The 16,068-nt window shown below is 40.8% G+C and overlaps 1 protein-coding gene across 1 annotated transcript; it reads left to right on the top strand.

Annotated features, from left to right (window-relative positions):
* The first annotated feature begins 14,515 nt into the window (after nt 1-14,515).
* On the top strand, nt 14,516-15,370 carry LOC133753358 (RNA-binding protein 7-like). The gene has a single exon (XM_062183909.1). The coding sequence runs from the start codon at nt 14,541-14,543 to the stop codon at nt 15,342-15,344; it is 804 nt and encodes a 267-aa protein (XP_062039893.1). The 5' UTR covers nt 14,516-14,540; the 3' UTR covers nt 15,345-15,370.
* The last annotated feature ends 698 nt before the right edge of the window (nt 15,371-16,068 follow it).

The raw sequence follows: 16,068 nt of genomic DNA, 5'->3' as shown, positions 1-16,068 counted from the left end.
TAGTCCAGGTGTCGATTTCACAAGATAAGAGTATTATTTTAAGCTTGAAATAAGACTCCTCAAATCCTCAAATCCTTACTACATCTGGTCTAACCAAAAACCCAAAGTCTTTGCTTTACCAAGACAAGGGTGCCAACATGGAATTTTCCCATAACTCTGCACAATGTAAATAATCAATTTCCTTATGAAAGGGGAGAAAGCACACCACTGACATAGGAAAATGAAATTAATTGGATCTATATTTCATTTCAGATCTCTAAGTCATTGCTGATAAAGGTATCTTTAATCTTCAATATAGGACAACTCTGTGTCCTGAGCATAATTGAAATCTATTCACCAACACTTGTTCTTTGAAAAAAAAAAGTAGCTTTCATAACCTTACCAGCATTTAGAGAATAATTTCTTACAGCCTGTATTATCAGCTCTACCTCTTTTATTACAGAGGAGATGTCAAAAATAAAGTTCCGCAAGATGGTTGTGATTTCAATCTCTCTGGTGATTGGAAATGGAGCACAAATGATGTTGACTTCAATCAGAAATGTTTGCTAAGTCATCACCACTTTTTCCTCTTATCCTTTTAAACAAATTAATAATATTTTGCTTTTTTTTTTTTTTTGACAGGCAGAGTGGACAGTGAGAGAGAGACAGAGAGAAAGGTCTTCCTTTTTGCCGTTGGTTCACCCTCCAATGGCCGCTGTGGCCGGCGCATCATGCTGATCCAAAACCAGGAGCCAGGTGCTTCTCCTGGTCTCCCATGCCGGTGCAGGGCCCAAGGACTTGGGCCATCCTCCACTGCCTTCCCAGGCCATAGCAGAGAGCTGGCCTGGAAGAGGGGCAACCGGAATAGAATCTGGTGCCCCAACTGGGACTAGAACTCGGTGTGCCGGCACCGCAAGGTGGAGGATTAGCCTGTTAAGCCACGGTGCCAGCCAACATTTTGCTTTAAAATCCCGTTTCAATGTTATTTCTCTAACAACAAGGTAGTCTTTCAAATAAGAAACCTGCTCTGAAACAATTTCTCTTTTTTAATTGCTAAGAAAATTCAAACAAGTCAAATAACTTTGGCCTCTAAAAGATACACTGTCTCCAAGGTCAACATTTATGTGTATTTAGGGGTACACATGTAAAATGTATACTATACAGACCACAGGCTACATGCATATGTGCACCTAATGGATCCCCATTGTTGAGCATGTTTCTGAATTATCCTAAATAACAACAAACAGGAAAAGAAAGCATTTGGGGAGCTCAAGGGCATCACAATAGATACGAAAACTGCAGCAGTTCAAAGCACATAACAGTACATAAAAGTGTTACGCTTGCATGAGCTGAATATTACAGAGACAGACAGGGTTTCTCTTATGAATTTTATTTTCTCTTTGCTTCTGAGAAAGAAAAATATAAGATGGTGAGAGACTGGGGCAGTTGCTCACACCACAGATGTTGTGGGCCATACCTATGTACAGGTCTCTCTTTTTTTGTGTGCACGCACATGCACACACACACACTCACAAACATAACTCAGTATTTTTTTCTGCTTCCTTCTTCCTCATAATCTGTGTTCTTCTGTAGTATGTCTCCTCAGTCCAGAGGAGTGTCTCTCTCAGAATCCCTCTACAAAACCCCTAGTGGGACTGGTTTAATGTGTAAAACAGACAAGGAAAAGGGGTGGGATAATGAGGAAGTAGAAAAGAATGAGGAAAGGTAGAGTATGAAGAGCTATTTGAGGCAGGCAGACCCCATGGTGCTTTTAGTCTCACCAGTATTAGCAAATGCTTTCACAGGGTATATAGGGCTCTCTTTGATTCCAAAATATTTGGCATATTTAACCAGGTTAATTAACATATTAATTACTCAACAAGCCATTTCTGTACTCATGAAGTATGTTCTTCATTAGTACTAGAGTTTTAGGGTTGCAAGCTTTAAAAATCAACACCTTCCACACATTTGCTTTCTACTTCATTGGTTTCTTAAGGGCGTCTCTTTTTTTTTTTTTTTTTTTTTTTTTTTTTTTTTTTTGACAGGCAGAGTGGATAGTGAGAGAGGGACAGAGAGGAAAGTCTTCCTTTTTGCTGTTGGTTCACCCTCCAATGGCTGCTGCGGCTGGCGCATTACGCTGATCCGAAGCCAGGAGCCAGGTGCTTCTCCTGGTCTCCCATGCGGGCGCAGGGCCCAAGGACTTGGGCCATCCTCCACTGTCTTCTTGGGCCACAGCAGAGAGCTGGCCTGGAAGAGGGGCAACCGGGATGGAATCCGGCGCCCCAACCGGGACTAGAACCCGGTGTGCCGGAGCTGCAAGGCGGAGGATTAGCCTGTTAAGCTACGGCGCGGGCCCTTAAGGGCGTCTCTTTAAAAAAAAAAATATTTATTGGGGCCAGTGCTGTGGCACAGCAGGTTAACGCCCTGGCCTGAAGCGCTAGCATCCCATATGGGTGCTGGTTTGAGACCCGGCTGCTCCACTTCCAATCCAGCTCTCTGCTATGGCCTGGGAAAGCAGTAGAAGATGGCCCAAGTCCTTGGGCCCCTGCACTTGTGTGGGAGACCCAGAAGAAGCTCATTGCTCCTGGCTTCGGATCAGCACAGCTCTGGCCATTGCAGCCAATTGGGGAGTAAACCAGAAGATAGAAGACCTCTCTCTCTCTCTGTCCCTCTCCTCTCTCTGTGTAACTCTTTCAAATAACTAAATAAAACTTCAAAAATTATTTATTTATTCAAAAGGCAGAATTACAGAGAGAGAGATATCTTCCATCTTCTGGTTCATTCTTCAAATGGATGCAGCATATGGGGCTAGACCAGGTCAAAGCCAGGAGCAAGAGGCAGGAACTCCATTCAGGTCTCTTGTGTTTGTAGCAGGGACTGGATCAGAAGCAGAGTAGCCAGGACTCGAACCGGCAGTTAGATATGGTAGATACCAGCATTGCAAGCAGCAGTTTCACCTGTGCCACCAGCCGTAAGAAGTACAGCCTTTTAATACAAGCTTTGCATAAGAAAGAAAATGAAGAAAAGAGAGGGCAAGCATTTGACACAACAGTTAAAATGCCACTTGGAATACCTGCATCCCATATTGCTGGTTTGAGTTCCAGCTCTACAACTTCTGATACAGCTTCCTGCTGAAGCACCTAAGAGGCAGTGGGGATGGTTCAAGTATTTGAATCCCTGCTACCATGGTGGGAGACCTGAATTGAGTTCTGGGCTTCTGGCTTCTGGTTCCAGTTGTGGGCATTTGGGGAGTGAACCAGCAGATGGAAGATCTGCACCTCCCATTCATTCTCTTTCTTTCTCTTCCCTCACTTCAACTGTCTTTTTTTTAAAAGTATTTATTTATTTGAACAGCTGAGTTACAGACAGTCAGAGGCACAGGTGGAAAGAGAGAGACAGATATATCTTCCATCCAATGGTTCACTTCCCAAATGCTCCCAATGGCCAAAGCTTGGCCAGCCCAAAGCCACAAGCTTCTTCCTGGTCTCCAATGTGGATTCAGGGGCCCAAGAACTTGGGACATGTTCCACTGCTTTCTCTAGCACATTAGCAGGGAGATGGATTTTAAGTGGAGCAGTCAGGACTAGAACTGGCGCCCATATGGGATGATGGCACTGCAGGAGGTGGCTTTACCTGTATGCCACAGTGTTGGCCTTGTCTTTCTAACAAAATGAAATTTTTTAGAAGTGAAATAGAAAGAAGATAAATAGAAGAGATGAAGCTAAAACTATGATAGAATATGAGGGAAAGAGGCATACAATGGAGTAAAGAATAAGAGAGAAAAGGAGTTGGAGAATGATGATACTGGATGATGACAGAAGGGCTACAGCAAGAAGAAGTAGGTATAGCAAGTGGTTATATTTTCAATCAATAACATCTTTATTTCTTGGGTTATGTGGAATAAGTATTAATAATTTACTGACATTTTATACAAAATATAAAGCTCTGATCTACAGTGTTTTGAACTCCAATAATACAATCAATTCAAGATAATGAACCATCATGAAAGCAGTTTTGCCCAGGCAATTGAATCTCAATACTAGCAAGAATCAAAGTAGTTTGAGAGGAGAGATACAAAGCTGAGTTTAGGGACAGAGTTTATCTGAGGTAGTGGCATCATTTTGTTACAGACTCTCTCCAGCTTGCCATTAAGGAGACAGTTCCAGGGAATGCTACAGACTCCCTCCTGCTTGTTATCAAAGGGCTAGTTGGGTCTTAGCAAACCCATACTGACTCTAGAAACTGGTTTCCCAATGGACATAGTCGTATACCTAAGGCCTAGCCTCATACCTAAGATAAGATAGTTGTATGCCTCCTGAAACAGTCTTTAAGCTAAAATTTACTGGGTCCTGTATCATAAAGCTATGCTACTTATAAACTGGGATTTGTTAGTCTCTGAGGGTCCAAGATAACAGTGCACTCCCTGAAATTGCCCCCAAACTGCCCCAAACTGTCTAGTAACTGCCTCATTACTGCCTTTCTAAATTTAGGGTATGAAAGTAAGGAATGACAGAGGATTGGGGCTTGACTCTTTCTCTTTAAAGATTTATTTATTTATTTGAAAATTTAGAGTTACAGGGATGCAGAGAGAGAGAGAGAGAGAGAGAGAGAGAGAGAGAGGTCTTCCATCTGCTGGTTCACTCCTCAGATGGTCATGACAGCCAGAGCTGTGCTGATCCAAAGCCAGGAGCCAGGAGCTTCTTCCTGGTCTCCCACATAGGTACAGGGCCCCAAGGACTTGGGCCATATTCTACTGCTTTCCCAGTCCATAGCAGAGTATTGGATCAGAAGTGGAGCAGCCGGGACTTGAACCAGTGCCCATATGGGGCAAGCGGCGGCTTTACCTGCTACACCACAGTGCCAGCCCCAGGGCTTGACTCTTGAGACATTAGTCTAGCCAAGCCCACATGCATAAATAAACTGTGTGCCTTTCTTCCCAAAGTCTCAAGAGCCGAGTGTGTTTGATTTGTTTGGATTCTTTGGTCATAGCCCGTAACAATTTCTCATGAGAGAGATTTTAGTTATAGTAGCAAGACAGAAACTCTAGTGCAGCTGGGAATACATGGCTGGTTAGTAAACTGGAGGTTCATCAGCAGAGGTGGGAATTAGTGTAGATAAAAAGCATATACATAGCCAGCGCCATGGCTTAACAGGCTAATCCTCCACCTTGCGGTGCCGGCACACCAGGTTCTAGTCCCGGTTGGGGGGCCGGATTCTATCCTGGTTGCCCCTCTTCCAGGTCAGCTCTCTGCTATGGCCCGGGAGTGCAGTGGAGGATGGCCCAAGTCCTTGGGCCCTGCACCCGCATGGGAGACCAGGAGAAGCACCTGGCTCCTGGCTTCGGATCAGCACAATGAGCTGGCCGCAGCGGCCATTGGAGGGTAAACCAACAGCAAAAAGGAAGACCTTTCTCTCTGTCTCTCTCTCTCACTATCCACTCTGCCTGTCAAAAAACCAAACAAAAAAAAAAACAAACAAACAAAAACAAAAACAAACAAAAAGCATATACATAGAGAATTCTGTGTAGTACATGGTTGGAGTAGAATGCAGAGTCATCATAGCAAAACTGAAAGAGAATTCAAATGACATTTGAACACAGAATTGGTGCTTGGTATTATTCTAAACATTGATACTATAAACATTACTGAAATATAGACTCTGCCCTCATGCTCACAGACTAGTCCAGGGGATTACTTGCAATAAAGAGTGTATCAGATATGTATGATTAGGACAGAGTAGACACACTGAAAGTGCCAATGTACTCTTGGGAAAGGATAAGGAAAGTACACAGTCTTAAAGCACTTGATATGTGCTTATAATGTTTAAATATCTATATAATTATTAAAACAGCACAACTGCATTTTGAAGCACATAAAATTGGCCCTTTAAATCTGTGGGTTCTACACATATAGATTCAACCAACTGCTGCTTGAAAATATGCAGAAAAAATTCATAAAGTTCCAAAAAGCAAAACTTGAGTTTGCCATACATGAAGTACTATACTGTTGCAGTTGATTTCTCAACAATGTTGCAGTGGATTTGTTTACACACAGACCGCGGGAGCTGAGTGAAAGTAGGCTTGAGGCGAGCAGCCCCCAGACTTGTTTATTACAGTTGGAACTACATCTTATATAGCCAAGACCAGCCAATCTGGTGAAGGGGCGGTCTATGCCCCAACCAATCACAGCCTGCTGCCAGGCAGGCTCTGTTGCCAGGTGGGTTTCAAAGCCATTCCTGAGTAACTGACACTCGCTTGCCAGTGGCCCCCTTGGCATGGCCTTCTCATTCCACCAAAGTATACTGAATTTATTTAAATGATGTGATGTGTAGGTATTATATTAGGTACTGTAAGTACTATGAAGATGATTTAAACTATATAGGATGATGTACATAAGTTATATGCAAATATCATGTCATTTTATATAACGTACCTCAGTATCCACAGATTTGGGCATTCATGGTGGGTGGGACAGGTCACGGAACCAATCCTCTATGGATACCAACAGAAGATTGTGGTAATATGTTGCTTACTTTAGAAGTGGGGAGACTGGGGCATAGAGACATGACATTGAGTGACTTGCCCAATACCTCACACATTTCAAGCAGCAAGGCTGGTAGGCAGTCTGGCTCCAGGAGACTCACACACACCCACCCACACACCCACCCAAACACACACACACACACACACACCACATTGTAAAGGAACAAAATTTAAAGTACAAGGTGCTTGCTTTTGAGGAATGTGTTGGAAATTTGCCAAGGATTCAAGGTTAGAGGAAGTTATTCTAGACAAAGAGAAGGCATGTTTCAGAAGCAGGGAACCATGCCATCGCAAGGGGTATTCATTTACTAAGTTGATACAACCTGGATATCCATATTTCACCCTGATTTGGCAACTAGTCTTGATGGTCCCTAAGAAACTGCTGCTTTAAGTTGCTGCACTTTTAAAAGATTTATCAGAGTATTAAAATTATGTTCTATTCAGATGGAGGCTCATAAGCCTCACTGATTGAATGCCATAATGGTACTTCAAAAAGTACATAACAAAATGAGGTTGAAAGGCAAACTTATTTTAGTGCAAAAATGCTTGAAATCCATACATAGATTTCTCATAATACACATTTCCAAGAACCTCTTGACAGTCCCTCATACAAAACTCTCTTCTTGTTACAGGAAGAAGATGCTGAAGGTTCTTGAACCATACCAAAGAGAAATTTCCACGTGGACAACGAGAGTGACCAAAGCTGAAGTTTTATTGAAAACAGACAGCCTCCTGCTGCAGCAGTCAGGGCTAGGGCTCCAAAGGAGGAGTTGTCAAAGTAGCTTGCAAGTGTGTGTCTTTCATCACACAAAATGGCACCAAAAAGAGGGTGTTGCTCTTTGGCTAGTTTAAAGAACTGAAACTGCGCCCAATTGGTGAGGCAGAAAGGGTCCTGGAAGAAGGTAGAGGAAAGCAATCAACTATGGAGGCAGGAGGAGAAATTACTATACAATCAGTAAATGATGGGTCTTGTTGCTTATCACCAGGGTGAGGGGCACATTTCTCTGGACTTATCTTTAATTGACACCCGGTTCTTCACTCATCCTTATGATGAAGCCAAGTTCTGCCAAAGGCAGCCCCTAGGAATAAGCAGGTGTCCTCTTCCTTCCCACTCTTGTGGAGAACTTGCCCCTTTCTTACTTCAACAGGGACCTTACCTAACTACATATTAACCCATGTATCTCCCTACATTCTCAATCCCAGATATTTTACAAAACTGAATCAAAATAAAATGAGCACTTCAATAAAGTCCAGCATGAAAAAATATGTAAACAACCCAAGGTAGCTCATTTGTTCTGATTGATAAGTTAATTAATATTACATGTCAGAGCCCATAATGTAGCTTGTGTTTCTGACTACCCTTGTAACTTTTATATATAGCAATTATCACACCCAACTGTCCTCTTGAACCATCATTTTCCATACACTCTGATTAGCCTTGTCATTTCTCCCCCTTTCTTCTTCACAATTGTCCAATTTCTTTTTGTAAACTTGTTCTTCCAAATTTCTTTAGCCCATTCTCAATAACAACCAGCATAATAAAGCAGAGATCACAGAACTTGGAGGTTGCTTTCTATGATGATGTGTGACAGAGCAATTACTACATTTCCTTGACTAGTACAGACATTCAGTTGGAGATTGTTTGTCATACCAAAGTTTAGGTTGTGAAATGTTTTCTACTGTTGTAGTATTTTTCAAGAATTTTGGTTTGATATTTCCTCACTGGAGAAGGTAGTCAAATGAAACTGTCCTGCTGCATACTTAAGATTCTTCCTCTTTTTCTTTTTCACCAGTCTTATTTCAACAAGTTGAATTTGTTATGTTTGCCTATGGAAAAACACTCCCTTGTAGTAGCAGCAATTGTCAAGGGAAGAGAATGACAGGACTTCAGGCATACTTATTATACTTCAAATAACTCATATGCTAATAAAACAAATGCCTTAGGGTCAGTTGAGAACCTTATGCATAGATTAGAAAAGGATTCAGAGCACCAATTAATTTAGTAACAAGGATATGTGAAATGGGATGTTTTCTTGAGGGAATTGTTTTTAGAAAACTGTATTCAAGGGGCCGGTGCTGTGGTTCAGTGGGTTAAAGCTCTGCCCTGAAGCTCCAGCATCCTATATGGGTGTGGGTTCTAATCCTGGCTGCCCCTCTTCTGATCCAGCTCTCTGCTATGGCCTGGGAAAGCAGTAGAAGATGGCCCAAGTCCTTGGGCCCCTGCACTTGTGTGGAAGACCCAGAATAAGCTCCTGGCTCCTGGTTCCTGGCTCCTGGCTTCGGATTGGTACAGCTCTGGCTGTTGTGGCCATCTGGGGAGTGAACCAGCAGATGAAAGACCTCTTTCTCTGTCTCTACCTCTCTCTGTAACTCTTTCAAATAAATAAAATAATTCTTTAAAAAAAAGAAAAATGTATTCAATTCATTCCCACTTTCCCATTTCCTTTTGTTACTGTTACCTGTTGGCTTTTAAAAATTCAGAATAAACAGACTATACTATATTCAGTTTACCTTACCCTTATGCTCTATGTTTGAGTTCAAAAGGGGCATTCTTCTTACTCATAAGAAGGTTAAAATCTCAGGAGAGATATATCACATCATATTGTAGCTGCTTGTTTATTTATTTATTTTCAAAGAATAACAGGATATAGGATGTTACCATAGGGTATAGGAAAACTACATGATGTTTCTTGTGAAATCCAATCATCCTACGGTTATCCCGAAAGAAGTGATTTCCTTTTTTAAAATTTTATTTAAGGTTGGCCGGCACCATGGCTCACTAGGCTAATCCTCTGCCTGTGGTGCCGGCACTCCGGGTTCTAGTCCCAGTTGGGGCAGCGGTTCTGTCCCGGTTGCTCCTCTTCCAGTCCAGCTCTCTGCTGTGGCCCGAGAAGGCAGTGGAGGATGGCCCAAGTCCTTGGGCCCTGCACCCACAAGGGAGACCAGGAGGAAGCACCTGGCTCCTGGCTTCGGACCCTCACAGTGCGCTGGCCGCAGCGTGCCAGCCATAGCAACCATTTAGGGGGTGAACCAACAGAAGGAAGACCTTTCTCTCTGTCTATCTCACTGTCTAACTCTGCCTGTCAAAAAAAAATTTTTATTTAAGGTATATAAACTTCATGTATTTCTTATATACAGATTTATGAACATAGTGATACTTACCATCCTACCCTCACTCCTGAACATGATCCTACCCTTCCTCCTCCTTCCTCTCCTATTCCTTCTCTTAATTTTTACAATGATCTACTTTTCTTTTTAACTTTGTACACAGAAGACCAACTCTATACTAAGTAAAGATTTCAACAATTTGCGCACACATGCACACACACACACAAAATGTTTGAGGACGAATTTCACAGTTAACTCTCATAATACAGCTAATTTAGGACAGAGGTACTGCATGGGAAGTTAGTGGACAGTGACTCCTGTTGTTAATTTAACAACACTCTTAGGTATGATGTCAGTGACCACTCGAGGCTCTTGACTTGAGCTGCATAGGCTATGGAAGCCTTTTGAATCCACAAATTGTCAGTATTTAGACAAGGCCATAAGCAAAGTGGAAGTTCTCTCCTCTCTTTAGAGAAAAGTACATCCTTTTTTGATGGCTACTTCTTTCTGCTGGGGTCTCACAGAGAAACTTCATGTAGAACAGTTTTTGCCACAGAGTGTCTTAGCTTTCCACATCTGCATTGCTCTCATGGGCTTTTCAGCCAGACCAGGAAGCCTTAAGGGCTGATTCTGAGAACACTGTGTTATTTAAAGTGATTGTCATTCTATGAGTCTGCTGTGTGGACTGCTTCCCATGTTGGAACATTCTCTCCTTTTTAATTCTATTATTACTACCAGACGGACACATGATCCTATTTATATGATCACTTCAACACTTAATACTATCTACATGTTCACTTTAACACTTAATATGATCACTTTAACACTTAAGATACATTTTTACCACCCAGCTTAATGAGAATAATCTACTTTCAGTTTACTTTATATGCATAAGATTAACCCTACACTACGTAAAGAATTCAACAAGCAGTAAGGAGAAAAAAACACTGTTTGGGAGAACTTTAAGAATGACTGAATTAGCCAAAAAAAAAAAAAAAAAAGAAAAGTGCAAGGCAATAGCTAAAAGGAAAAGGCAGGGGGGACTTTAGTATACACATCCCTTCATAAAAGCAATGAAACACTAGGAATCGACTTTTTAAAATCTCTGAAATTAACTAAAAGCTTACAACAATTGAAGGGAGAATTATGTAAGAAAAACTGCTGAATTCTCATAAGAACAGCAGAATTTGTGGTATTTTAATTTAACCTATTCTCATCTCCCTCTTTCCAGTTCTATAATAACTTTGAAAATTAGGAACCTCACAAGTATCACAGCTGTGAGAACCAAAAGGTTTGCATTCACCCAAGAGTATGATTCAATTTGGATCACCACAGAAAGTTTCATTTTCAGATTATTTTCACTATTTGACCTAAACAGTAGCTCTCTGGAAAATAATCATTTTGCATCCTATATTAGATGGCCAATTTGAGACCTGGCTACTCTGCTTCCAATCTAGCTCCTTGATAACATACCTGGGAAGCAACAGATGATGGCTTAGGCACTTGAGTTCCTGCCACCCATGCCAGGATGAAGTTCCTGGCTCCTAGCTTCAGCCTGGCCCAGCTCCAAATGTCGCTGTGGCCAGTTGGAAAGTGAACCAGCAGATGGAAGATCTCCATTGCTCTGTCTTCCTCACTCTCACTCTATCTTTCAAATCAACCAATCAATATTTAGTTAGAAAACATAAAATGCTAAATGGAAAGACTGACAATCCGAAAGATTATATCCAGCAAAACTATTCCTCAAAAACAGAGAGAGAGAGAGAGAGAGCGTGAAATTAAGATATGTGCAGATAAGCAAAAGCCAAGAAAATGCATTACTAACAGACCAGCCCTTAAGAAATGCTATGAGAAATCCTTTAGCATGAAATCAAAAGATACTTTATGGCAATATAAATCCACGTGAAGAAATGAAGAGTACTAGTAAAGGTAATTTTATAAGTACATAAAAGGCAATATAAATGTATTTTTGTTTGAAATTCTTTGCTCCTATATGATTTAAAATAAAACTGCATAAAATAGTAATTATAATAACATTTTAATGGTTTTATAATGTATCAGGATAATTTGGATGACAATGAGGGGGAAAGAATATAATTATATTGACCAAAATTTCTATACTCTATTGAATTACAGTAGTGTTAATCAGAACTTATAGGTAGGTAAGATACTAATTATAATTCCTAATACTACTGATGGAACAAAAACATAAGCCTCAGCCATTCTTGCTCATTTCCCAAAAGATAGATAAACATCAGAATTTATTCCTTGTCCCTGAATCTCAATTTTGCCTCACACTCTATTGTCTTTAAAAAAAAATTATTTTTTTATTTGAAAGTCAAAGTTACACAGAGAGAGGAGATGCAGAGAGAGAGAGAAAGAGAGGTCTTCCATCCCACCCTATTGTCTTTATACCACACCCCTACATTCTTCCTCAGGTTCAGAGGCCCAGCAGCAACTTCAAAAACCAGTATGGAATAATTCACCTCTGCATGCTGGCCCCTAACCACATCTGCACCACTAGCCTACTTAAGAAATGAAAAGTCCTAGCCCCTGGAGTCAGGGCCCTCTGCCAAGTGTCCTGTCTGTGCATGCAGGCAATTGGTCTCCCACCTCTGTGCATTTATTTTCTCTGAATAAATTCAGTCTGGTTGTAGATTCCTATACTGCCTCCTCTCTGTTCTGCACCTCTTTTCCTAACATTTTGATGCCCCATGTGTAAGGCACCAATCTGCACTCTTTTCCTAACATTTTGGTGCCCCATGTGAGGCAACACCAATCTGCACTCTTTTCCTAGCAACTACTGTTCAATCACCGATCATTCAAAAATATAGAAAAGGAAAAAAAATTTTAATAGTATGCTAACTCGTGTCAATAGCCTAGGGAGATTACTGATGCCAAAAACAAGAGTGTCAACTTGTTGGGTCAACAACAGGAGTCACTCTGCACTCACTCCTCATGTAGGATCTCTGTCCTTAATGTGCTGTACATTGTGAATTAATGCTATAACTAGTACTCCAACAGTATTTTTCACTTTGTGTTTCTATGTGGGTGCAAACCATTGAAATCTTTACTTAATATATACTAAACTGATCTTCTGTATATAAAGAGAATTGAAAATGAATCTTGATATGAATGGAAGGGGGGAGGGAGTGGGAAAGGGGAGGGTTGTGAGTGTGAGGGAGGTTATGGGGGGGGGAAGCCATTGTAATCCATAAGCTGTACTTTGGAAATTTATATTCATTAAATAAAAGTTAAAAAAAATAGTATGCTAAAATATTTATTTAATATAAAAGAGCAAAGTAATGAATTGAAAAATAAAAAAGACTTAAGACATGCAAGGTGTCCGGTGCGTAACAAATCCTCCCAGGCAGATGAATCAATTCATTCACAGGCTTCTATTGGAGTTCCGCTCCCAGGTGAGGTTCCCCAGTCCCAACAGAGCAACAGAGCAGGGCCGGGGAAGTCGCGCGTCAGAGATTGGGAGAGCTCCTTTTATAGATTCAGGGCATGGGAGTTAAAGGTTGAGGTGGGTCTGATCCTCATTGGTTGACCTTTAGGCACCCGCAGGGACCTTGACAAGGACTTTTTTTCCTGGAAGTAGGCCTCTCCATTCCCGGAAGTGTAGGCCTTCCCTCCTTGTGGATCCCAAAGCTACCAAGACATAGAAAAAAGCCAGACCTAAATTCAATCAGTAACTACATTACACATCACTTAAATAAACATTTGACCAAAAGGAAGAGAGTGGCAGAGTATATTTTAAAAACAAACACATGTGAGCCAGCTATATATATAACATATAAGATATACACTCTGGCTTCAAAGGCACATATAGGCTGAAAGTACAAGTATGAGAAAAACATATGCCATGCAAGGAGTAACCAAAATGGGCAAAAACTGTTGGCAGCCACAGGCAGTCGCCCCTTTTGTTTACACTTAAACATATGGATGGAGACATCCCAGCACAGACAATTATGCTAAGGAGATTCCAGGAAGAGACAGAAAGATCCGTATCTCACTGCCAGACTTCTCACAAGAGATGATGTAGATAATCAGCCACACCTGAAACCAGCATTTATTACCTAGGTGTTTTATTATACCCTTGTAATCTATGATTGATAACATTTTGTGATCTGTTAAGCAGAAGGGAACTCTTTGTAACCCCAAAAGTCTTTTAGATATGTAAATCCTCTGTGTGCCTTCTTGTGTACAACTGGTCATGTTTAAATACTACTGGACTTGTTGAATAAACGAGCCTTGATCAGGATTTGTCTTGGCTCCATTCTTTGCATCCTTGTCCCCGCATTCCCACTCTCTGTTTCAGGAAACCCAGTTCTTTGTGCTGCAGGCTGGCACAAAAAATGAAATCATAACTGTTAGTTCATTTTAATATCAGACATAAAAATTCATATAAAAATTATCTTTTTAGATTTTTTTTTGGTATTGATTTTCCTCAATTGATTTTCCTCAGAAAACATCGTGTAATAAAAATTCCTGGAGATTTGTTAAAGGCTGATTTTTATAGATTTATAAGTGATCAATAATTTTTAAATTATCTATGTGTACTTGAAAAAGAATATGTTTGACTAAAAGCAGGAAGGATGGAGTAAAGAAGAAGCTATGCTCATGCCTTCTCTTCTTTTATCAGAGAGAAAACTGTAAATTTGAAGTACCTATGGAGTACATGGATGTAACCAGAAGGGAGAAATTCATATAGATCTAAAGTGGTCTTGATAGGGATAGAAGTTTGGAAGTCATCAGCAATAGAGCATGAGAAGTAATGTACAGAGATGGGACGGGACTGAAGCAAAGAGTGTGGCTTCTTGAAAGAAAAGGTCGGGACTTCCGAGATTGCGCAGTGGGGGCATTGGCCGGGACCCTTCGGCCTGGGCTGGGAGGGGGCGACGCTGAAATGGGGGCAGCGGCCACGGAAGCGGATCGCACTCTGTTTGTGGGCAACCTTGAAACGAAAGTGACAGAGGAGCTCTTGTTCGAGCTTTTCCACCAGGCTGGGCCAGTAATAAAGGTGAAAATTCCAAAAGATAAGGATGGTAAACCAAAGCAGTTCGCATTTGTAAATTTCAAACATGAGGTGTCTGTTCCTTATGCAATGAATCTACTTAATGGAATCAAACTTTTTGGAAGGCCCATCAAAATTCAATTTAGATCAGGAAGTAGTCATGCCTCACAGGATGTCAGTTTGTCATATCTCCAGCATCATGTTGGAAATTCAAGCCCTACCTCCACTTCTCCTAGCAGCAGATACAAAAGGACAGTGGATAATGTGGCTCCATCAGCACAGATGATCCAGAGGTCTTTCTCATCTCCAGAAAATTATCAGAGACAAGCAGTGATGAGCAGTGTTTTGAGACAGATGTCATATGGTGGGAAATTTGGTTCTCCACATGTGGATAAGTCAGGATTCTCACCATCAGTTCAGTCCCATAATCATGCTTTTATCCAGTTGTCAAGCTCCCAGTGGCGCCAGGATACCCCGTCATTGCAGCGTAAAGGCAGGCAGAATTCTCACCCCTACCTGGCAGACAGACATTACAGCCGTGAACAGCGGCACTCTGATCACGGGTCTGACCGCCACTACAGAGGCAGCCGTTATGATTTCTTCTATGAAGACAGGAACCATGATGGCTGGAGCCATGACTATGATAACAGGAGAGACAGTAGTAGAGATGGAAAATGGCGTTCGTCCCGGCACTAACAAGTGTTAAAAGGAGGATGTTTTATAGGGTCATTTTAGGCACTTTTGACTAAGTTGGTCTGGAAATATTTTGTTTAGAAACTGTACAGAGCAGCTTTACAAGTTGCCACCTTTCTTTAAAATTTTTTTTAAAGCTGATAGCTACAATTTAATACAGAAAGGAAGATTGTGGTTCTACTTTTATTATATTAATAACCTTTCACATCAGGGTTTTAAGCAAAGGAAAGTGCCACATCTCTTTAGACAGTTTAGGAAGGGTGGATTATATAGATTGTTTGAATTATAAAGCAAATATTTTAATTATCTGTTATCTTTTTGTATGGCAAGAAATTTCTTGTTAGTGAATCAGATTTTGGTGTGTATGATAGAAAATATGCAAATTGATAGTCTGAAATGGCTATCCGTATTTTGGTAATAAACTAGAAAACATAACATTTCAGTGACTCATTAACATTTTATTTGATGAAATTTAATGGTTAACTTTGGGGATAAATCATATTGCGTAACTTAGAGAATTTAACTATAAATTTGGTGATGTACTCTTTTAGTTTTACCCTGTTTGAACACATAAGTATAAATCTATACATGCTCTGTCATTCTCAAGTTTGGAATTTATTCAATAAATCACATTTGATGTATGACTGAAGTCACTCAGGAAGTTGAATATCTCATATATTTTTACATTAGAAGGTAACAGTGTTAATATAGATCCATTTTTTTCAGG

This window comes from Lepus europaeus, chromosome X, assembly GCF_033115175.1.
Source record: "Lepus europaeus isolate LE1 chromosome X, mLepTim1.pri, whole genome shotgun sequence".
NCBI lineage: Eukaryota > Metazoa > Chordata > Mammalia > Lagomorpha > Leporidae > Lepus > Lepus europaeus.
The sequence above is the reverse complement of the archived record's forward strand: the minus strand, read 5'-3'. Positions and strand labels throughout refer to the sequence as shown.

Bases quoted from the DNA above. Each gene is read 5' to 3' on its own strand.
- LOC133753358 (XM_062183909.1), top strand. From the start codon at position 14,541: ATGGGGGCAGCGGCCACGGAAGCGGATCGCACTCTGTTTGTGGGCAAC.